We start from the raw sequence: 25,604 nt of genomic DNA on the forward strand, positions 1-25,604 counted from the left end.
TTTCTTTCTCTAACTCATTTTACAGCTGAGGAAACTGAGGCAGACATGGGCAAGTGACTTGACTAGGGTCACCTAGCTAGTTAAGTATCTGAGGCCATGAGTCTTCCTGACTCCAAGCTGGGGATTATCCTCTGTGCCACCTAGCTGCCCCACAAGTTCACTACCTGTTTTTTTTCCACTCATTAGCATCACTGACTTCTTTTAGTTTGTCTCTAGCAAAGGAAGAGGACAGCAATTGTTATGTGTCTTCTAGTGTGTTTTCTCTGAAAGAGAAACATATCTTAAGAATATTGACCTTTTTTTAATTTAACTTAAATTTTTACCAATTAAACATAAAAAATTTCCACATAAGTTTTCTGAAGGTATATGAACCAAGTTGTCTTGCTCATTTCAGGACTGGCAAGTAATTCAATCTTGGTTATACATGTATTATCACACAAAACATATTTCCATATTGTTCATTTTTGTAAGTGAATAATCTTATAAACATATACCCCGAAACATATACCCCCAAGCCCCTAAAACATATACCCAAAATAAACAAGTGAAAAATCATCTGCTTTCATCTGCATTCCTATTCCAACAATTCTTTCTCTGGAGGTGGATAGCAAGGAATATTGATCTTTTAGAGAAAGCTTTAAGATATCAGCATCAATTCAGATTTGTTTGAAATTTCATTCCTTTTTATTTATATCTGCCTTTTATGAAAAGGCTTCATCTTGTCTTTTCCATTACCTCATTTCGGTTGTTGTGAGGTCCAAATAAGACCATGTATGGAAAAGCATTTTATAAAAAACAATTTTTAACCTTTATCTTTTGTCTGAGAGTCAATAATCTGTATTGATTCAGAAGAGCAGTAAGGGCTAGGCAATGGGGGATTAAGTGACTTGCTCAAGATCACACAGGTAGGAAGTATTTGAGGCCAGATTTGAACCCAGGATCTCTCCTTTACAGGCCTGGCTCTCTACTGAGCCATCTAGCTTCCCCTCATTTTGTAAATTTTTGAAAAATTGTCATAATCCACAACCACTTTGATAATTCTGCATTTCTTCAGGAAGCCTAGAGCTCAGACAAATTCCTTCTGACATTTGGGAAACAGAAAAAAAAATGGCCTAATTTCATTGTTAAGATGTCAGCCTTTTATTGGAGTATTTTTTCAGAATTAAACATGAAAGATTATCATGATTGAAATGCAAGTAGACACACAAATCTAGTTCTTAACATAGCTTGCAAATACAGGCAAGCCCATCACATGTAGTTTCTTACTGATATTTGGCACATTCAGCTCTTCTCAACTGGAATAGATGACACACATAACCCTTATTTAGAGAATGTTTTGTCACCCTAATTTGAAACTATTGAAGCCAATTTGCAGTAGTCATCAGCACAGTGATCTTACAATGGAAACACTTAGATTGCTCAGACTCTCATTAGGAAATCAGTTCTGTTAACCAGGGCTAAGCAATGCTGTACCAAAGCTCTTCTATCAGAAGATGGCACATGTAGCAATTTTCATTGACCAGAGAGTGGAAGTTTGACAAGACTTTGCAAGTCAGAGTCTCAAGGATGATCAACAGCACTCTTCTTGGCAGCCTAGAAGGAATGGTGTTGAAACTTCAAGTTCATGTTAGAACATGGTACTCATGTAGCCAATGTATAGTCTTGTTCCCTTGGTGGGTAAATTAAGTCTGGATGGAGACAGTCTACCTTGGGTGCATAACTTTAGACCATATCCTTAGCTGGTCATCTTAAGGTTGGATTGTATTGCTTGGTGTGGAGATTTGGTTGAAGGACTGGATTGGTTAGATTGAAAACCCATTTTGTTATCAGTACCTTGAAAAGGTCACTACATGCTTCTTGAAGGGTAATCATTTCACCTCTGGTGAGGAAAAACAAAGATTAAAAATAGAATTATTTGTGTTGTGATATAGCACTAATAATGGAAAATGCATGGGCTGTTTTTCCTGTGTCCCCTAGGTAGCATCCTTTTTATAGGGCACCTGTAAAATCTCTATGGGGCTCTCTTTTTGAGTAAGTGCCATTTTAAGAGTTCCTCCTCCCCCCACTCCCCTCCCAAAATAAGAGCACTGTAAGCTATTCTGACTAACTGGAAGAACAGTATTGATAGAATGTCTGATTCTTTGCTAAGCAAAATGCACCTGTTCTAGAATCCAAAGTAACTACTTAATTATTTCCTTGTGCAGCAATAGTAGTTATCTGCAGTATTTCAGATGAACTGCATTTTAGATACCCCAGAGACTTCCTTTTTGCTTCTGAACAAATGCCAGAAGCTGAGATGAGCAGAAGAACTCCATTGGTTGGAAGCCCAGTTGCCATGTTGAAATTGACCTGATCTGAGTAAAAAAGATTCAAGATGTTCCAATGCAGGCCCCATGACTTCATCAACAATTCATCACTTTTGAGACTGTGGATAAGGAGGAGACCCATCCGTATCCCTAATTGTTTGGGAGAGAGAATATAAAAACCATGATCCTAGCTGGTTTGGTTCAGAGAATACATAGGTCTAGTGAAACTTACCTCTGAGGATGATAGCCTTTTGTTCATAAAACCATAGTATTATCTAATCAAGTAGAAGTAATATGTTACCCATTTGGTTCATTATCTCTCCAGAATACAAAAGCAAGGTCTTTGTGGGAATAGTGCACCAATCTCAGGTTCTTAAAGTTCAGATTTGTTTAGCTGGGTTTTCAATGCACTTAAAAAACAACAAAAAAACCCAGCAACCTTCCTGTTCTGTTTGCTGCCCATAGGGTTATAAACTCCTGCTAAATTCCCAGAGTGGGCCAGGGTCTGATTAAAATATAAATAAGAAACATTTAACAAAATGAATAAAAAATACAATATGTAAATTTATGGCTTTCTAAGTCTATGCATGGCCAGCAGATCTCAGGGGATCTCTTTTTATTTGAGTTTGACACCTGTGAGTTAGAGGAATACTATCTTGTCCAAACAATGTGTGTTTTCCAGTCATCTACTTCCTTGTTTATGTCCCTAGTGCTTTTTAGAATAGGCTGCAGTTTGGAGACTGGACATTTGATGAATGGTATAAATGGCCTTGTTAAAATTGCTTTGAATTCAATTAAAAATTTGTGAAGAATAATTTAACTTAAAAAAAAACAAAACACCTTGTCAGAGCCATCATTTTGGTTTTTATTAATGTGATTTGAATCCATTATTTGAGTGAAACCTTATTCTATCATTACCAATCTAATAAACCAAACTAAGATACACATATTCTTCTTTTGTTGAACTATTATTTGAATGGTCTTTTACTGAAAAAATACTATGGACTGGTTTTTAAACCTCAGTTTTTCACAATTATTTTTCTTAACCAGTTCAGAAGTGTCTTTTATTGTCATTATACTATAGTTTTGGATTGTGTTCCTTTTATTCTCATTTAATATTTATTGAACATATACTAAAAGAATCAATGCTGGGTAGACAGAGGAACACAAATATGAAGAATATCATGGGCACTGTCTTTAAGTTTTACAGTCTAGTAGGAAAGAAATTTATAGACACAGAGCTAGAATACAAGCAGGTGTGCTGGAATGCTTGCACAAGCTGTTAGATTTTCTATGTGAGCATTTATGACTTGGAAAAGGGCAAATGTCACAAAGCAAGGTTTGATTTATTGTTTCATCGATTATCTAACTCAAAGGTGTCAAAGGCAGGTTGAGTAGCCCAGCTGAAAAATAGATTAAAAATGTAATTGGGAAATTTAACAAAATAAATAAAAATATAATAGAATATAATGTTAAGTGGTTTTGGTAGTCAATATGGTCTACAGGAATCCTTATCTAAGGATTTTTGGCCCCTATTTCTAGTTGAATTTCATATCATTGGTCTAGATTTAAGAAAGTAATGGAGAAAATATTATTAATGGAAACTAAACTTAAACAATGCATTGTGTGTACATTTGTCTTTTTTTCTCATAGCTAAATTTGAGTAGCCCCCTAAACACACACACAAAAAAAATGCCACATGAGCTATAAAAATAAAGACAATTAAAAAAAAAACTACAGAAATTTGGAAGAAGGGAAAAAAGCCTCTGCTGGAAATATCAGGGAAGTCTATATGAGACTTATGACATTTGAGCTGGATTTTGCAAGTAGAAATGAGTGAGAACATTACAAATAGAGTCAATAATGTAAATAAAGTCTTCAAAATAGGAAGTCACAATCATGAACAGTGAATAATAGTGTGTGATCCAATTGAACACTGGGTATATATATTATTGTTTGGTTGTTTTTCAGTCATGCCCAACTCTTCATGATGCCATTTGGGATTTTCTTGGCAAATATACAGGAGTGGTTTGCCATTTTCTTCTCCAACTAGTTTTACAGATGAGGAAATTGAAGCAAACTGGGTTTAGCAGCTTGCCCAGTGTCATGTAGCTAGTAAGGATCTGAGGTCAGCTTTTAACTTAGAAGATGAATCTTCCAGAACTTAAGTCCTGTCTATCCATTGCTCTATCCATTATGTCACCTAGCTACCCCTTCCCTCATCACTGAATCAAAAAAGTGGGAAAAGGGAGGGAGGATCCCCAGTACTCTGTCTACTATGCCATCTATCTGCCAATAGATATGGTAGATCAGGCAGGAAGGTATGTTGAGGCTAGAACTTAGAAGACCTTGAAAATAAGATTACAGATTCTGAATATATAATATTTAGGTAATGGGGAGCCCTTGGATGTTTTTCAACAGGAAATAACATTATTCAAGCCCTGCCATAGGAAGATTAATATGACATTCATGTTTGACAAAGTAGAGTTGAAGAGTTGAAGAAATTGATTGACTTGAGTTTGTCCTAAAAATAGTTAATAAAGTTCCATTTTTTTCTTTTGTGTAACTGGATGCACTCATTTGCTTACACTACACATCTGTAAATTAGTTTGATTGATCTTCTCATTTGAATATAAATGCTCAACTCCCTGATCTTTTCTTTCAGAGTTTAGCCACGGGAGAAGTATAGAGTATTTTCACCATGACCCCAAGGAAAAGAAGTGGACGGTTTTCATTCGTCTTTTGCTGTTTCCAAAGTAATGATCCCCCAGAGATCACATATCGACTTCGCAATGACAGCAATTTTGCTCTTCAGATGATGGAACCTGCATTCCCCATGCCCCCAGTGGAAGAACTGGATGTTATGTTCAGTGAGCTTGTGGTGAGTATTGGATATGAATCAATTCTCTTAGTAAAATGGGGAGATCTCGAGAAGGAACCTGAACAAAGACCTATTGGCTTATTTTTCCTCACTGTACAACCTTGACTAATCTTCCTTTCATTCTTTTTTTCTTCTCTCATTTTTGTTGTTTAGTCATTTTTTCAGTCAATGTCTGATTCTTCATGACCCCATTTGGGGTTTCCTTGGCAAAGATATTGAAGTGGTTTGCCATTTTCTTCTCCAACTCATTTTACACATGAAGAACCTGAGGCAAACAGGATTAAGTGACTTGCCCAGGGTTACACAACTAGTAAGTGTCTGAGGCCGGATTTGAACTCAGAAAGATGAATCTTCCAAAGTCCAGGCCCTGTGTTCAATCCACAGTGCCACCCAACTACCCCTCCCCTCATCACTGAATCAAAAAAGTAGGAAGAGGGAGGTTAGATTAGATGTAATCATATGTTCTGGAGTAGCTTTAAAATGGTAGGATGGATTTAAGCCCTTACAGAAGCCATATCACATGCATCCTTATTGTCCTTTTTGCCCATCCGACCTTTGAGACTTAAAAGTACTAAGTGTGATACCTCACAATGTTCTTCCATTCTAGGGAATTGCCCCAGGCCTTTTTCTCCCATGTACTTTGACTTTTTGGGCAGTTCAAACATAACATTCCTTTTCTTTTTTCCTTTAATAGAAAAATGATACTTATTTTTAAGACTCTTTGAAAGCTATAACTTTAGTAGTTTACTATTTTGTAATGATAGGTTCTGAGTAGTAATAGCTGAGGTTAATCGTTTTCTAGGTACTATCTTATTTCAGAAGAAATAGGTTGAAATAAGTGACATTTAGTGATATCTATCTAGGTCCCATCCTAAAAGAATATTGCTCAATTTCATTTCAAGAATGCCTTTGACATGTTTCTATTCTGGTTGAAAAAAATTCAAGTATAGGGAAAAAGTAGGCATTAAAGCCCCAGTGTGTATGATGTTAGGAAAAGTGGTTTTGATCTAAAGCTGCCCTTACTTGTTTAAATTATGCTTTCTCTAAAGAACTTGGTTCTTAATATTGTCATTAACAAATATTATTCAAATGGCATTGAGCAGGTAGAATATAGGAAATAGAAAGAAAATAGAAAGTTACAGTTCTGTCTTCAGATTTAGACATAGACATTGCAGTCAATCTGTTAATAATAGAGCTATGCCAGTGTGAAGGAATCACGAATAATGCTAAGATTTACAGGTTATTTTCAGTGTTATCCAAGTAAAGTTTTGTTTCCTGTTCTTATTTGGCTTTTGGTAGAGAGCAGCAAGGGTGGTAAATTAGTACTTCATTTTTATTTTGTGTTGATTAATCTAGAAACATGATCCTCAGCAATCATATGCAAAGTACTATTCCTAGTGTTATGAGACCCACAGGCTCATAGATTGAGTACTACTGTGGTTAGCTTTGATGAGGATGAGGAGAGGGGAATGGATCATCCCTGTAGAAGGGAAAGACCTTAAGTTGGGAAACAGACGTTTTGTAGTCTAATATCCTCATTTTTCAGATGAGAAAACTGATTATCAAAAAGAATTCTAACTTGCCTAAGGTCCCACAGAACCCACAGTGGTAGAAATAAGTAATATAAGGTCTTCTGTCTCCAAATTAAACATTTTTTTGCTGATTCTTTCAGAGGAACAGTATAGGTGTGCGTATGTTTGTGTATGTGTGCATAAATAATCCTTGCCTAAAAGAGATGACCATTTAATCAGCAGTGTAGATATAGTATTGCATATTAATATAGTATAAGCCATGGGTGTGGTGGCCTTGAAGAACAAGAAGGAAGGGGGGGGTACTTTTGAATAGTGTTTTCAAGTTGAGGAAGGAAGTGGTGATAGTTAAAATGTCAGACCTTTAAAGGAAGGAAATAAACCTAAGCCAAAGTACCATTTCCCCCCCTATTTAATGAGTTTTAAAACCAAACACAAGTTGAATCAGATGTTGTTGACTCAGGCTCCATAAATGGTTTTTTGGGGGGACTTTTCTATCAGTACAGGAGCCACCTTTCTGAACATTAGAGTCCTTTGAGCAAAGAGCAGGACCAGGACTCTTGTAGTACCTCCCAAAGTGCTATTCAGTGGTTCATTTGTATTTGACTCTTTGTGACCCCACAGTGAATTTTTTTTAAACCCTTCCATCTTGGAGTCAATACTGTGTTTTGGCTCCAAGGCAGAAGAGTGGTAAGGGCTAGGCAATGGGGGTCAAGTGACTTGCCCAGAGTCACACAGCTGGGAAGTGCCTGAGGCCAGATTTGAACCTAGGACCTCCCATCTCTAGGCCTGACTCTCAATCCACTGAGCTACCCAGCTGCCCCCTCACAGTGGATTTTCTTGGCAAAGATACTGAAGTGTTTTCCCATTTCTTTCTCCAGTGGATTAAGGCAAACAGGTAAAGGGATTCATACTGCTACTAAGTGTCTGAGGTGGGGTTTAAACTTAGAACTTCCTGATTCTAACCCTAACTCTGTCCCTTGAGCCATATACCTGCCTCATACTTATTGTACCCACAGACTACTGTTACTGTAATAGACCTGCCAACCAAGATGAGATTGGGAGAAGTGGTGGTAGATAAGTGAATCTCAGACAGTGAAAGTGAAATCCTGTGAGCTCTAGATTTTTGATGTCTTTATTCTAGGAGAATATTGCCTGCAGCTGTTAGTTGTTAGAAAGTGGGTGCCAAACCATGGCCTTAGGCTTAAACCATTGAAAAGAAACTGTTTTGAAATTTGTAACTTTCCTGGTGAGTAACTGACTTTTGACTACTGCTTGAGTTCACTCAGAACCAACCACAAGCTCTTCTACAAACTGCCTGGCTTTCATGTGGGAGCCTGGGGTGGAGAAATGTCTTTTTAGAGCCACAAGATTCAGCTTTTTTATGGGATACTAAGTTACAGAAGCAAGGGGGAAAGTTCCTTAATATTCCTATCATCTCTCTTAAATGAACCTGTGGTCAGCAGAAGTGACACCGTCGTGGCATAAAAATACATTGCTGTTTATAGTGCATAACATGATTTCTGTATAATAAATTTGTCAGGCAGGTAGTGCAAATATAATCATATTTTTTTTTTGCATCTCAAATCCGCCCTCTTCTCTTCACTGATAAAACTACCTTCTTAATTCTGGCGCTCATCTCATCTCTTCTTTCACTAGATTCTTTGCACATCTTTATTGCCTTTCACCTCTATGATCCATCCTCAGCATAGCTGGTGAAGGGATTTTCCTAAGGCACAGGGTTGACCTTGACATTCCCCTGCTCAGTAGTTTTTGTGAATCTCTTCTGTCTCTTCCTGGAGTAAAATGCCAATTCTTCCACCTGACAGTTTAAGGATCTCTAGAGTCAGGTTTCCATTCACTGTTCCAGCCTTTATTTCATACTATTTCTTAATTATTCCCTATTTATTATATAGAATCCCATAATTCCAATTACATAGAATTCCATAATTATTTCTGTAAAATTTGTCTGTTCTAAGAAAAATAACCTACTAGCATTTCATTTCTTACCTACTTCCTTTTGTCCAGTCTGTCTTTTATACTGAAAATACCTTTCTCATATCTGTCTCCCAAATCTTTTAACTTCCTTCAAGGTTCACTGCAGTGCACCTCCAAAAAACCATCTTTGATTCCCTCTCGACTCAGTCATCAGTGCTCTTTCTTCTCAATTTACCCCCTATTATTTGATACATGTGCATAATATAAATAAGGCTTGGTGTATCCCAAGTACCTAGAACAGTGCCTTAATGCTTAATGTTAATTGATTGAATTTTAAAGAGGAGGAAGCTAAGAGATAACTGTTTGTCTATATAGTTAGTATGGTTTGGAATCTATGATTTGAATTTGGACCTCCCGAGTTCCCGTGTACTTTACCTCTTTAATTGGGGAATCATCAATTTATAAAACCCTGAGCCAATGCCCTTGTTTTTTCCTCCTTAGGAAAAGTCACATGTGCATATGAAGTAACTGATGTGGAGATCTGATTTCCGCCTCCCAACCACCCATGAAACTGGGGCTCATTCTATGGGAGCCTGATGTTATCAGCCAATAGCTCTGCTTTGTTAGATGAGTGTTGTGTGTGTACATGTGTTCATGGAGAATATGTGATTATATGTTTTAAATGGCATCAAGTTTGTTTGAGAATTTACTTATAGCAGTTTTATCTCCCCTTAAATAATATCGAGTAGGGTAGCATTCACTTAGCCACCTAAATAATCAAGCAATATATATTGAATTAAATAAAATAGGAATTCCCTGCTTTCTAGTGTACTCATCTGATGTTGACTATGGCATCTGAAAATTTCCTACTTCAAGTCATAGTTCACTAAAAAGTTTTAGGAAGCAAGGTGGCATAATGGATAAAGCACTCATCCTGGAGTCAGGAAGACGAGTCAAATACAGCCTCAGACACTAGCTGCATGATCGTCCCTGGACAAGTCACTTAACCTTATTTGCCTCAGTTTCCTCAACTGTAAAATGAACTGGAGAAGGAAATGGCAAACCACTCTAGTGTCTTTGACAAGTAAACCTCAAATGAGGTCATGAAAGGTCTGAAATGACTGAACAAAAAAAAAAAAAGCTTTGGACCCTTCCTGTCTTCCCTCATTGCCCAGTGACTACTATTTAAGATACTGTTCTTTCATAAGATGTAGTAAGGAAAACCTTTGATTTATGAAATACTTTAAGGTTTGTAGTTTGTATTTTAGATAGCAGTATCTGAGAACCTGGATTCAAATCCTTCTTCTGATAATTATTGCCTGTGTGACCTTGGGCAAGTTATTTTATTCATTAAACAATGGGGATAGACTAGATGGTTTCTGAGGTCCTTCCCATTGGTCTATCCATGATCCTGTGATCTTTACTCCTTAAGGGTTATTGTAAAAGGTATTATTTAATGGGGAATTTATGGTCATTTTATTCTTTGTGATATACTACTTAGCATCTCCATGTGACTATTCAAAGTGTGCTATGTGAATCCATTTCACTACTTCTGTTGGGAATCTAAAACTCCCTTCTCCCAGCTGCCATATTTAGTCATTCAGCATATTTGGCATCTAGGTGACACCATAGGTAGGACATCTCCCCTGAAGTCAGGAAGACCTGAGTTAAAATCCAGCCTCATATTTTTGTTAGCTATTTGACACTGGGGAAGTTATTTAACCCTTTTTGCTTCAGTTTCTTCATCTGTAAACTGAGCTGGTAAAGGAAATGGCAAACCACTCTAGTCTCTTTGTCAAATCATGAAGAGTGTGACTGAAATGACAGCAACAACAAAATGTTTGGCCTATAGAGTACTTACTGCTTTGGTATGCTAAGAAAAAAATTCTGTTTTTCCTCATAATTGTATTTTTTCAAGCTTCTTGTTCATTAATGAGATTTTAAGTACTAAGAAATGACCATGTCTGTTACTGCCAATTTCCAATGAAATATTAATAATTAAAATAGAAACAGGGAGGCAGGAATGGTTGTTGGGAGAAATACATTTCACGTAGGCTACAATCACCACATGCAAATTAATTGTTTCACAAAATACTATAGTTTAAGTGACAGACCAAGTCTAGATTTTTAATGCTGGAGAGGAGAAGCCAAGGAAGGAATTCAATATGAATGAAGGAATTCAGCTGATCAGAGTCAGGGAAAAGAATTCACACTGAAGATAAGCAGTACCAAATTAATTCACTTGGGAAACTACATCAGTAACCTCCTCATTACTCAGAGTGTACTGTGAACCCTTTGGAATGAAAGGAGCTAGAGGAAATCAGTCTTCACTATCTAACACGGCACAGTTTTATTCATTCCTCGTACTAGCATCATACTTATTCACTCACACTCTCAGGGCAAATCATGATGTATGCAAGCAAGTAATATGGAATGCTGGCTTCATTTATTTTATCTGCATTCCTTTAGAATCTGATTTTTTTTTTTTAGGTGAACTGGACTTTCCCCCTTTTGTTTCTATCAGGTTCCTTTTTTTTTTAGTCTCATGCTCTAAAAAAATCCTTTTATTTTTTTTTTTATTTAAAAAAACAAAACAAAACCCTTACCTTCTGTCTTGGAGCCAATACTGTGTATTGGCTCCAAGGCAGAAGAGTGGTAAGGGCTAGGCAATGGGGGTCAAGTGACTTGCCCAGGGTCACATAGCTAGGAAGTGGCTGAGGCCAGATTTGAACCTAGGACTTCCAATCTCTAGGCCTGGCTCTCAATTTCCTGAGCTACCCAGCTGCCCCCCAAAATCCTTTACTTTTAAACTAAAACCATGACCAAGACTAAAACCTGGGGCACTCCTTCACAAAGGGCATGAGTAATGGAAAGTTGGATGTGAACCTGCCCTCTGAGAAAACTATAGAATTTGAATGTGGTATTCTTCAAATTAAATGTTAATGCGTTCCAAATTATTAAATAGGGAAAATTAGGCTATTATAATTACAGTAAGACTCTAGATAGGAGTTAACTTTTTCTAACATCATGCTGGCAGTCTGGACCCCTTTTCAGAATATCTTTAAATGCAGAAAACAAAGTATTTAGAATTACCAAGGAAAATAATAAAGTTGTAATTTTTTCCCATCCAAGTTTATGGATTTCTTAGAATTCTGAGATAAAGCAGAGACTTTAGACCTCAGGTTATGAACCCTTGAACTCGATCAATTTTATTTCCAGTTGGAATAATGGAATGGAATAAGCATCTATATATTGTTCTAAGTGCTTTATAAATTGTTTTATTTGATCCTCACATCAATCTTAGGAAGTGAGTCCCATTATTATGCCTATTTTATAGTTGAGGAAACTGAAGCAAATAGTTTAAGTGACTTGCCCAGGCCTAGTAGATAATTGAGGCTGGATTTGAACTCTGATCTTCCTGACGCTAGGCCAGCACTATATCTGTTCACTGTGCCACTTCAGTTGTCTGAAAGCACTTTTTGACACAGATAGTGATATTGGGATTTTATAGAGTGGATGATGATTCTTTTAGAAAGTAACTCCATTTACATTAATTAAAAACAATAACAACTTTACCTTAAGCTTAGTCCTCAAAAAGTCACAAGGAAACTTGGTTGAATTAAAGTGTATTAGTTGAAGGGAAAAAATGTAGACTGAATTGTCCTTGGACGCTCGTTTATAAATCAAACTGATGAATTCATAGAAAAGACTTGGAAAGGAGTGAAAATATGCAAGTACACCACGAAAGGAAGTAGATAATTTGAGATTTGGGCTTGAATGAAAGTATTTGTACATTTTTATGCTATAAATGTGAAACATTGCCAATAAATGACAAATATCAAGAGAGCAAAAATATCTTAAGACTGAGACTTTTTAAGCAGAGTTGTTTTGACCTTAAGAGCAATTGATAGTTGGATAATGTAGGCTGACATTCAGATTATCTTCTTTGCTTTTCTGGGTGGGGATGGAGGTTGGGGCAAAAGCATCTGCTTGCACTTTTAATCTTATTGTTACAATGTGTTTCAGTAAATCAATTAGTTTTGGCACTAAGCCTTCATCCCCTGGAGACTATATTTGTCTGGGTTGGCCAGCAAAGCATTTGATAAAGTATTTCATACCATTTCAGAGGAAAAAGATGGAAAGATGTGGGCTAGATAATAATATAATTAGGTGATTTGGACTTGGTTGAATATCTATACCTTGTCATTAATAGTTTGTTGTCACGTAGTCTCCACTATGCTTAGCTCTGTGCTGCTTAATGCTTTTGTCAATAACCTGGAAAAGGTATAGATGACAAAAGTTGGAAGGGGCAGACAAGACATGGATGACATAGAATCCAAGAAGACTTGATAACCTAGAGCATTTGTCACAGTATAAAAAGATGACATTCAGTGATAATAAATGCTTTATACTTATGTTTTATACTTGGATTAGAAAAAAAAACTTCTCAAATTGATGGTAAATAGAGGCATGGTTAGACAGTAATTTTATTGCTAATTTATCATGTGCCTTGTTTAATTCTGTGTAATCCTAAGCATACATCTGACCAGTTCCACCCCAAATAGGAATGATCATTTTATTGATTTATTGATAATGAAAAATGATCAATTTTGCAAATATTTTTATCTGTATAATATAAAATGTGTAGGCAAAATAATTATAGATTCAATTCATGTAAAATACTAACAAATTAGATATGAATAGGATTAAATTTTGTAATTTACATGAAGCTGTGTGACCCTGGGCAAATCACTTAACCCACAGAGCCTAACCCTTATCACTCTTCTGCTTTAAAAATCTATACTTAGGATTAATTCTGAGACAGAAAGTAAGAACTAAAAAAAATCATAAGACCATCATTCTATAGATACATCATTCTATAGATACCTTAGAAGTTATCTAATCCCCCTGGCATCCACGTACAGATAGTACAATTCAATGTTGTTAAAAGCTATATTTTCTTTGTACAACTTTACTGCTCAGGCAGGATTTCCTTATGGATGAAAAGTTTTGAAAAATAATCATTTATCTGAGGTAGCACAGAAAAGTCATGTACAATAATTATATGACCTCTTTAGAAATGATAAGGCCCATTGACAGTCTTAAGATATGGGATTATGGGTTAAATAAGACTAATTTTAACTGGCCCTCTGCTTTAGTTTCTATTTAAATGTATTTCATGGAAAAAAAAATTTAAACTTTCCAATCATAAATTATTTATTAATTTCAAATATTCTGAAATTGGAATGTTTCCTTCTGAACTACAAAAATTACTCTGATATTTCAAAATGACCAGATATGATAATTAGACAGGGAAGATCATAAAGGAGATATACATATATATATATATATTTTTTTTTTTAACCCTTATCTTCTGTCTTGGACTCATTGGTTCTAAGGTAGGCAAACAGTAAAGGTTAGGCAATGAAGATTAAGTGACTTGCCCAAGATCATGCAGCTAGGAAATATCTGAGATCATATTTGAATCCAGGTCTTCCTGACTCCAATCAATGGGGGTTAAGTGACTTGCCCAGGGTCACACAGCTAGGAAGTGTCTGAGGCCAGATTTAAACCCAGGACCTCCCATCTCTAGGCCTGCCTCTCAGTCTATGAGTCTTCTAGCTGCCCTGACAGTCTATTTAAATTTTTTTTTTCCTTTTGGACATAATTCCTGCCACTGAAAAATAAAAGTTATGTGACCCCAGTCAAATCACCAGCCAACTCACCTTTTGTTACTCCAGGCAACTCAAAATGTGTAATTTGCACATGAGGTGGTATTTCCACACCAGAAGTTCTCTAAAAAGATGAAATCATAATTTCAGAATACAAAACAAAATTTATTATTATTATAGTCTTAAGAACTCTGAGAGTCTTAGAGTAGCCTCTCTTTTCTTTTCTGTCATTTCATCATTATCACAGTGCCTGAAGAAGGTGGCTGCCCAGAAACTGAGGGCATTTCTTGATTTTTATCACCTGCTACTTATGGTTGGTTACAAAGAAGCAAACATTAAAACAAATTAATGTTTTTCACATTAACATTTAACATCTTGGGCTACATTAGGAGATGCAGAACTTTCAGGAATAATTTAATAATTTTTTATGTCCTGTTCAGATCAGATCTAGATAAATGTGTTCTGCTCTGGGCATCATGGAGAAGGATGTGTCAGAAGTAGCTTCTCCTGGAGGCCACATTGTTAAATTTTCAGTGTATTTATAGCTCAACAACCAAGTGTGTTTGCCTCAGTTTCCTTATCTGGAAAATGAGCTGGAGAAAGGAATGGCAAACCTCTCCAGTATCTTTTGCCCAGAAAATCCCAAATAGCATCAGACACAACTGAAATGAGAGAACAACTGTAATAAAGATGAAGGTGGTAATAATGAAAGGTATTAAGCATGAAGATGATAAGCTGAAGGGCCTTGAATCTATATCATATGAAAACAGTTTTAAAAAACTGAGGGTGAGATAGCTAGAACAAGAGAAGATTGAGAGGGTAACTTGGTAGCTGTTTTTAAACATTTAAAAGGGTGTCACATGGGAAAAAAGGGATTAAAAGTATTCTTGTGTGTGAGTGTGTGAGTGAGTGTGTGAGTGAGTGTGTGAGTGAGTGTGTGAGTGAGTGTGTGAGTGAGTGTGTGAGTGAGTGTGTGAGTGAGTGTGTGAGTGAGTGTGTGAGTGAGTGTGTGAGTGAGTGTGTGAGTGAGTGTGTGAGTATGTGTGTGTGTGAGTGTGTGTGTGTGTGAGTGTGTGTGTGAGTGTGTGTGTGTGAGTGTGTGTGTGTGTGAGTGTGTGTGTGTGAGTGTGTGTGTGTGAATAAAGAGCAATAGCTGAAAATGACTAAGAGGCATATTTAGGGTATTTGTATATTTTAAAAAAACAAAAACAAAACAGAGCCAGGAGTTGGACCAAATGACCTGTGGAAGTACTCCTATGTTTCTCAGATCCATGGAAACACAGAGCTCTCTATGGATGAGTTGACTTTTTTCTTGGTTTATGAACTACTGACCTTTGTTACTACTCTGCAACAGCTGCTTTTTTACAATACATTTGAGCCTTGAAAGCTTGAGTGTGCACCTCCTTATTAAATTAAGAGAGTTGAAGTGGAGGAGGAAAAGTGATATAAAATATTCCGAATCTAGAATTACCATAATGTCAACTGTGAAATGATTATGGTGATAAGAAATCATGACTCCCTCATGAAGGTAATTTTTATATATCAGTTAAAACTTTCTTGGTAATCTCTTTAGCATTCCAATGACAATCTAGAGAGGATACCCAGACAGAATGCAGCTTGAATATAAGCATATTAATTCCATTTGTTTAATAGGAATTATGCCTTTGGCAACCTCATCATAAATGTGTGCTTTAAAAACATTCAGATGTTGCCCAGAGATATGAAAAAGCAGTCACTTGCAACTTAATATAAATTTCCAAGTATGATTTTGCTCTACCTTTTCTAGTTTTTATCTGGCCTATCCAACTGAGTTCTAATTTGATTTTTTGTCTTTCAAAAAATGCCACAAACTGCCCAAATATAACACTCTACAGGAATTTGCTAGACTTTTTCATATAAATTAGGCCAATAGAGGTATTAAAAGACCTATGTGACTTGATTTCTATAACTTCACCAGGGTTTTTCTAAACCACACTAATTTAAGAAGTTTTTAATGGCTATAAATGTTTAATGAGGTTTGGAAAAATCTTCACATGCATGACTCTTCCAAAAACCCCAACCTTTTAAATAATTTAATATAAGTTGTGGTGGTTGATAGAGTATTGGATTAGAAATGAGGAAGCTCTGATTTCAAATTCTCCTGTGTGATCCTGAGCAATTCACTGTATCTCAACCTAGTTGAGGCAGCTAGATTAGGTTGCACAGTGGTTAGAGCACTGGGCCTCGAATCAGCAAGACTTGAGTTCAAATGCAACCTCAGATGCTTATTAGCTTTGTGGCCCTGGGCAAGTTACTTAATTCTATTTGCTTCAGTTTCCCCTATATGAAAATGAGCTGGAAATGGCAAACCCCTCCAATAACTTTGCCAAGAAACAGAGTCATGAAGAGGGTTTCAGAATGTGACTGAAACAACTGAATAATAACAGTGGTTTTCCTAGCTGTAAAATGAGGATAATAATACCTACCTCCAGTACTCTTATGTGTTTTAAAATGAATTAACATGTAAAGTGCCTTGCAAATTTTAAAGTACTTTATACATGTTAGCTATTATTATTTTGACAAATAAAATCATTTTAGAAGAAGCCAGGTGGTATAATGGATAGAGAAGCAAGCCTAGAGTCCAGAAGACCCAAGTTCACATCTGCCTTTAGGCACATCTAGCCTGTGTGATCCTGGACAAATCACTTAACCCTGTTTGCCTAGCCCTTACCCTTCTGTCTTAAGAGTTGGAAAGGGTTTAGAAACAAAAGCATTTTGAGTTGACCAAGTTCAAGTCTTGCCTCTACCATACCCTGACTGTGTGACCTTGGACTAGTCACTTGTCAGTGCTCTATGAAACTCTCTCAGACTGGAAGTTACAGAGGATATACCAACTACATTGGCAGTTTCCTCATCTCATTACCAGTAAAATCATAGGTCCAATCCCTGTCCTGTAATTAACATAGTGTTGGGTACAGCCTCACCAATGGGATTTTACAATGCATCCAAATATCCAAGTGATTAATTAGGCTATAAACTGCCCTAGTGCATTTCTCTCATTAAATCTCCCCACCCTACCCCCTACTGCCAAGCCCTAATAATGTAATTTCATTTTAAAAATAATTAAAATATATTGTTCAGTGTGTTATGAATCCTGTGTCCAGCTACAGTTCATTTTGGTCTGTTGTCTTATTGTGGGAGCACTTTGTTCTTTTGTGGAATAACCATGCTGGTTTTCCTCCTGGTCAGTTTTCAGTAAGTCCACTTGATTAGCCTACAGCTGCTAGCTGTTTGTTTCTTCACAAAATGCGGTACTTAAACAATAAATGAAACCATATGTCCAAAAGCTAACTTAAAGACAAATCGGTTCATTGTTTTCTGAAGAGGGAAGGCATTTCTCAGTTTGGGAAAAGGTTTGAAAGTACTTGGACACGAAGTTTCATAAACACTAAGATTTTAAATGCAATCATCAGAAATGAGTCCCTTTCATTACTCTGACAATCTGTACTGATGCATTGTTGGCTTTCAAAAGGATGATGGTCCTTCTGCCTCTCCTCTCTGAAGAACATGTATTTTGAGTTGCTTTCTAATAAATGGTCATGAATTTGTCCTAATCCAAGGTTGCCTGGGTCCCCTTATATATCATTTACAGTGAGAAAATAAAAATGGCCAAGTATAAAGATATCATTTACAGTGAGAAAATAAAAATGGCCAAGTATAAAGATTAACTAATGAATGATGAGCAGTACATTTCAAGATTTTTGTCTTCTCTCCAAAAACTTTTTTTGACTTTTTTTCTTTTCAAGTAGATTTTTAGTTGTATTAGCAAACAAAAAAGAGAGAGATGACCCATTGTGCCTAGGCTTAAAAGTATCTCCTTCCCTCCTCCAATCTGGTTTTTTAGTGATGTCTGATTCCTCATGACCCCATTTGGTATTTCTTGGCAAAGATATTGGAATAGTTTGCCATTTCCTTTTGCAGCTATTTGACAGATGAAGAAATTGATGTAGAACGTGTTAAGTGACTTGCCCAGGGTCACACACCTATATTAAGTGCCTTAAGTGAGATTTGAACTCAGGAAGATCAGCCTTCCTGAGTAGGCCTATCCCCCTATTCACTACCTCCAATGGAGGATTTTATTTACATGGGGTTTTTTTTTCTGAACTTAAACATCAATAAAGAAAGCATTGCACTATAAGAAGAAAAGGGCATTGATTGTATATGAAATAGTAAACTTTTTATGTATCATTTATCATCATATTTATCATCACATTTTTATGTATCATCACTTATTATGTATCACTTTTTTTGTATTCTTTTCTGACCCTTCTTTTTCTTTTATGTATTTTAAAATATATCTTTGTTGATGAGATTTTTCCCACCAATTCTATCCTTTCTTAGAGAAACCCTTCCTAGTGGAAAGTTAAGTATAAGTCAAGATAAACAAATCAGCCCTTCCCTTCCCCTTTCCTTTTCTTTCTCTCTCACCTTCTGTTACTGAGTATCCAAAGGAGAAGAGCAGTAAGGGCTAGGCATTTAGGATTAAGTGATTTGCTTGGTTCACCCAGTTAGGAAGTGTCTGGGGGTCGAATCCATACCCAGGATCTCCAGTTTCTAGGTCTGGTTCTCAATCCATTGAGCCACCTAGTTGTTCCCCTGCTCCTTTTTTTTTTTACATTTTCCTTTGGTTGAGAGTTGATAATTGTTCCTTTTTTTTTCCCCCAAAAGGCTCTTCCTAGTCTCTTCTTATTCCTGTCTCCTCTGATATTTTGTATATATCATATATTTTGTTGCTCAGTCAAGCCTGACTATGTGACCCCATGGACTTTATCCCCATGGGGTTTTCTTGGCCAAGACACTGAAGTGGTTTCCATTTCTTTCTCGTGCCCCTATTTTGCAGACGAGAAGCTGAGGCAAATAGGGATGAAGTGGCTTGCCCAGGATTATACAGCTAGTAAGTGAGGCTGGATTTGAACTCAGATCTTCCTGACTCCAGACCTGGTGCTCTACTTACTGCACCACTGAGCTGCCCCCACCCAATATCTTACATATACATAGTTATTTATATGTTATATCCTCCATTATAATTTGAGTTTCTTCCTAGTTGGGAATGTTCTTACTTTTCTATCTTCAGCATATAGCAAAAATACTGTCTAGCATAGGGTAAATATTTATTAAATCTTTTATTGACTTGACTGAGTAGTGCAATAGTTAATAACATTTGCCTTAGTGTATCTGTTTTAAAATAAAAGACAAACAAAAAAGTGAACAAACTCTTAGATGTTCATGAGAATAAAAGGTATAAGAGGAAGAAGATATACAAAGACTTCCTAGCCTTAGTTCAAACATCTTCACCAAACTCACCTGTAATTCTAACAACATGGCTTGTTCCCACAGTCACGATTCCATAGCCCAGGTCTGTAGGGCACATGGCTGGCATGCTCCATCCACAGTTCCTGGGAAACTACAGGCTCCAGCACAGCTGCTCTAAGGTTGCCCTCTTTTCTTCTAGGTGATGATTAGGGCTTCTGCTCTTCCTCTCCATTAGATTATGAGGGATAGCTAACAAGTCAAAGTTTGGCTGTCGGTCAAAAAGCTAGAGCAGCTCCTTGGGGGACTGAGAAGAGTGTGATAGTGATTTCCTACCGGCTAGCAGCCATTGACCCCCAACACCCTGATACACATGGAAAATAATGACAAGTCAAACACTAGCTTTACTTCTTTACTCCCTGAGCAGTTCATTTTTCCTGCCTGGGCTTTACTTTTCTTATCGGCAAAACACAGTTAAAAGAGGGGATAGATAAAGCTCTAAAGTCCATGGCAAGTCTAAAATTCTCTGGTCCTTAGAAAAGTGTAGCCTGGCCTCTTGCTAAAAATAAATAAATAAATTACATTGGGGAATATTCTTTTTTTCCTAGTTTTATTAATAGAATTTATTTACAAGTGTTTCAGTCCCTCTCTCCCCTCCCCACACCATTGAGGGTATTATCCAGGAGACAAATTTGTATATGTAAATTATGCCTTTCAGATTTCCATTTTTCAGTTCATTCTATGGAGGTAACATTCACAATTTATTTTTCAAGTATTAAATCTGCAGCAGGGTATAATGTTCTCTTGGTTCTACTCATACCTTCTAGCTAATAGTATTCAATACCTTCTATGTACTTAATGTTAGAACATTATGTACTTTTAGACACTGTAAATAACAGATTCTTTTTTAAAGAGCACAATCTCTACCTTCAAGAAGTTTAAAATCCAATATCGATGATAAATATACAGATTATACAGATGAGTGGGAATGCAAGATAGTGTTAGAGGCAAAGGGAAATAATGCTCTTTGGAGAAGGAAGTGACCTGATTCTATGATCCCTTTAGTGATGGTTCAGTGAAGCCTTCCCTCTAAACGTAGTTCCCGAGCTATACCTTGAAGTAAAAGATCATGAAGAATCAAAAACAACAAAAAAAGACAAAGGAACAAGTTCCAGGCATGGGAAATAGCTTTTGTGAATACATAGTAAATAGATTTGATATACTAGTAAGGTAAGGATCAAAGGAACAAGGTATCAGTCCAAACTGAAGAAGAAAACAAAGCTCAATCCAAAGCCTACAAGTTTTATAATTGACTGTGCCAACTAGATATAGCTTTTGTTTCCTGCTGGCTAGCTGGGGATAAGACATCTAAGTATTCAAAACATAGGATCATCTACTTATTTAAAGGTGGAGAGGACTTTAAAGACAATCTAATCCAACACCCTCATGTTACTAATGAGGAAAGTTTGCTCATCAGTAAAATGAAGGGGTTGGACTAGTTGGCCTCTGAAGTCCTTGCAAACTCACAATCTGTGACCTTTTGTTTTTAACAATATCAAGAGATATAACTAGGCTGAGAAAGTCATATGACTTCAAATGTAGATATCATTTCACTGTATTCCATTTCCTCTTATTGGTAGTAATGAAAAATAATTTCCATTAGTACTTCTGGAAATTCTCATTAATTTTGGTTTTGTTGGAAACACATAGGGCAGGAATGGTGGTGAATGCTTGTGATTATTTCCACTGGGGAGGCTGAGGCTGCTGAATTGATAGAGCTTAGCTCAATGAGCTAAGATAACTGGAGTGGCGGTCAACACTAAGTTAATTACCAATATGGGGAGCCACTGAGAGCTCTTGGGAGCCAAGAGGCTACTTTAGGAACTACAAAATGACTGATATAAAAAATGGAGCAGGCCAATGGTTCTGAGCCAATCAGTTATGGGTCTGTGAGTGTGGTCATAGCATTTTGCAGCCTGGATAAGGCAGGGAGACCCAATTCTCTAACAAAAACAGACTAAAATGTGATTTATCCAGTATAATAGCGAATATTACCATGTAACAAAAATAACATTCATATAATATTTACTATGTGTCAGGGACTATGCCAAGTACTTTACAAATATTATCTTATTTGATCCATACAGCAAGCCTTAGAGATAGGTACTGTTATTATCCACATTTTACAGTTGAGGAAACTGGGACAAAAAAGAAGTTAAGTGACTTGCCTAGAGTCATGTAGCTGGTATGTATCTGAGGTTAGATTTGAATTAAAATCTTCCTAACTCCCAGTACTCTATGTACGTTGCTTCCTGTCTGCCTACATATTGCTACAGAGTTCGTGGTTAGTGATACTTTGGCATTTTTTGCCTGGTGACTAAGGATGTTGGAAGAAAAGGTTAGTCTTGTTTTGTATTGACACCAAGAATATAAGACTTGCTTCACATACAAATAAAGCTCTCTATACACAAAACTATCTGCATTTTAATTTTGTTTTTTTCTGGCTTCAAGAACAGCTTATCCACTTAATTCTCATTTTACTCTGTTAAGCTTAGAAGTCTTCAATAGATAACATTTTCAGCTTTCTAACAATCTGCTCTGAAAATAAAATGCTCTAAAGGTCATTTTGCCTAGACCCAGTCAATGTTTTAGTTATTCATGACCTCTTTGTATGAATGAATAGTCTTATTTCACCATTGTATAGGAAGATGTTTGTCAATTCCATAAAACATTTCAACAATACCTTACTGTTTAGAACTTTATCCCCATGCTTTTCAGTCATATATCTTGTATTCCTGCTTTTCATATCTAAACAATATTTTTTCTTCCATATCCATCACCTCATTTTTTCCAATGCTTAAGGTTATTATACTCAAGGTATTAAAGTCCCCTGAGATTGCTCATGCTAATACAGCTACTGTTCTATCACAGGGAGATGATGTGGATGTCCAATAATAATAATAAACAGAAAACCTGGCATTTTTATAATGCTCAGTGATTTTCAAAGTGATTTAGTTGTATCCTCATTTGAATCAATATTATGAGAGCAAGGATTGTTTGATGGAAAATGAGCTTCTTGAAGGGAAGAACTGTATTTATTCTGGCTTTGTATCTCTAGAGTCTAGCACAATGCCTTATACATAGCTGGTATTATAATAATCTAGGTCTTCAAAAATTAGATGAGAATTTTTTTTTCTGTAACTTGTTGAAATGATTAATAAGCAGATCTTCCCTTCTGTTTTACTTATAAGGTTAAATTTTTCAAAATCAGGAATTATCCAATATATAATTTAAAAAATTTATTATCCCTAGTTCTACTTTTCATAAATTATCATGTTATTTCTTGTTCTGAGTATATATCTGAGAACATTTCATTGATTTGTTTAGGGAAGGAGGTCTGTAAAGTGCATGACCCCATGGTAGGAGATGTATAACCAAAATAAAGCATGGTTATCTCAATGTCTCTTTGCTACTCAATAAATTTCATTAGTTTTCTCTTACTTGGAACATCAAATATAAACTTCTCCATCTGACTCTTAAATCCCTTCGCAGCATGTCCCCAGCCTAGCTTTACAGCCTTATATTACTTTCCTTCCTGTTACTTGTATTCCAGCTAAACTGGCCTTGCTTGTTTCTCACAGTCATAAAAAAACATAGCTAATGCATCGAAGCATGAATGGAAAATTAAGATATGAAACCATCCATTAAGCAGAGCCAGGTAAAAGGAATAGATTTGTAATAAAAACTCTCCTATATTGAAATCAGAGAATGACTTTGGCTTACTGTTTTTGCTGTGTGGTCAATACATTCTTATAGAGAAATAATTCCTTTAAAAAATCCTACATATTCACTGATGGTTGTTGCCTATTGTTTGGTTGTATGTTTAAAAAAATTATGCTTGGCTAGCCAATTAATCAAAATAATTGAATAATTAATTACTAACAATGTTGACAAGTCTTCCTTATCCCTCAGGTTTCTCTTTAACCAGAATGAAGCATATTCAATTAAATTGTTCTTAAGAGCAAAAAAAAGGAAAAAAAAGTCTTTGTATCACTAATAAATTAAGAATATTTTAAATACTGTTTATTTCATATTAATCTGATCCTTTTAAAATTTCTTTTTGGGAATATGTTTTATAATATACATAATATATTAATATTAGTAGCAAGATAGGGATAGGAGTTGGACCTAACATTGCACTGACTTTGGCACCTCCAAATGGGAAAACTATTTCTGCCAGTACAGGTGGCTTCTTATGTGCAACTTTACAGTCTTAGACTCTTGAATTGCTTAGATTTAATGGGTTAAGTGACTTGCCCTGGATGATGTGATATGGGACTTTCCCAACCATTATGTGATTTGGGATTCAAGGTCTGCTGGTTTTGAGACCTGTTGTCTATCTATACCCATAGCTGCCTCTTGGCTAATTGTACGTATATATATATATATATATATATATATATATACACACATAGGCTAGAGGTACATACTTAAAATTTCTCTAATGTTAGGGATTTATCATTGAAAGTTTAGAGACCACTGGTTTAACATACTCAGATTTTCAAAAATAACCAACAAATTTTAAAGTTTAGGGAAGAATTTTTTGCTAAAACGAACTTGCTTCATTTAAAAACTAAGAACAATGATACCTTTTTCTAGCACAAACACTCTTTTTGAAATTCTTTGGCATAAAAATTTCAGCATATTTGGCACTAATAAAAGGAGTCTTATGTTCTGCCCTTGTATCACCAAACTGCTTTGCAAACAACCTTCTCTCTTTTTTAGTTTTTTTAAATATAAATTTTAATTAGATTTAGAATTCTAAAATAGAAGTGTCAAATATGTGACCCACAACATGCCTGAGTGCAGCCTGAACCATATTAAAATGTAATTGGGGAATATTAACAAAAATAAATGTAAATACAGTATACCATAAGCTGTGCTGTATTTTAAAACAAAATACATGGTCCACAGGGATCCTTAAATACAGTTTAGTAGTGCCCATTTCTGTTTGATTTTGACTATTGAAAGATTATGAAAACTTGAAAACTCCATATAGCTCCTCATTTATGTTTCTTGATACAAATGATGTGAAGTCTATAATGTTTACAGATTTCACAATGGGGTCATTGCATTTTTAACTAATGGATTTTAACTAATGGACTTTGCATCATCCTGACATGATTTGTGTTCTATCAGTGGGGAATTTAGTGCAAAGTCCTTTGTTATATAAAAACTTTAAAACAATGGTTCTCAACCTTTCTAATGCTGTGATCCAGCAATACAGTTCCTCATGTTGCGGTGACCCCAAACCAAAAAATTATTTTGGCGGCTACTTCAAAACTGTAATTTTGCTACAGTTATGATTCAGAATGTAAATACCTGATATGCATTATGTATTCTCATTGCTACAAAATGAGAGGTAGAGAACCACTGGTTTAAAAAGCCTGAACATAGAACATTATTTAATATTATAATGAATATCTAAACCCAAAGGCTAACATTATTGTAGTGAGAGAATCCCCATATTCTAAAGAAATAAAGGGATAAAACAAGGATTGCCCTTCTCCATACTGTTGTTTTATATTTAGAAACATCCTAATGATAAGACAAGAGACAAAGGCACAAAGAGATGACAAGATCATCTCCATAGTTAATGTGATGATTTACTTTGGGGAAAAAGTCTCATCAAAGAAACCAATCTAGGCAGTTAGAAAGTCTCAGAAATAATAAATTACATAATGAATCCACAAAAAATTATCAGTATTTTAAAGCAGAAATCAGTGGAGTACTATGTCAGAACATTTCTGTATCTATTGACTATGTGGTTTGAAATATTTTTATCTTTTAAGACGTTCATATGAGTTGATTTCCCAGTGTTGAATCCTTTTTACCTTTCTAGTTCTTACTCAGGATCACCTGAAATTTCATTACCATGAAGACTTGGTTAGTTATGTTTTAATTCAACACCTTCTCTTGATCCTCATTT

The 25,604-nt window shown here is 35.9% G+C and overlaps 1 protein-coding gene and 1 long non-coding RNA gene across 7 annotated transcripts in view; one reads left to right on the plus strand and one right to left on the minus strand.

Annotated features, from left to right (window-relative positions):
• DAAM1 (dishevelled associated activator of morphogenesis 1) overlaps positions 1–25,604 on the plus strand; it is a 232,987-nt gene that overhangs the window by 81,958 nt on the left and 125,425 nt on the right. For all 6 annotated transcript variants that reach the window (XM_007472963.3, XM_056810827.1, XM_007472959.3 and 3 more), the window contains exon 2: positions 4,972–5,187. In XM_007472963.3, coding sequence (XP_007473025.1) covers positions 5,008–5,187 — 180 coding nt within the window. In that variant the 5' untranslated portion in view covers positions 4,972–5,007. The remainder of the gene's footprint in view (positions 1–4,971; positions 5,188–25,604) is intronic.
• Positions 12,265–19,867, minus strand: LOC130456318 (uncharacterized). The gene is made up of 3 exons (XR_008914989.1): positions 19,670–19,867; positions 14,381–14,450; positions 12,265–12,929 (listed from the first exon to the last, which is right to left on the minus strand). It is a non-coding gene; the product is annotated as an uncharacterized LOC130456318 (long non-coding RNA).

This window comes from Monodelphis domestica, chromosome 1 (assembly GCF_027887165.1).
Source record: "Monodelphis domestica isolate mMonDom1 chromosome 1, mMonDom1.pri, whole genome shotgun sequence".
In the NCBI taxonomy this organism is placed as follows: Eukaryota; Metazoa; Chordata; class Mammalia; order Didelphimorphia; family Didelphidae; genus Monodelphis; species Monodelphis domestica.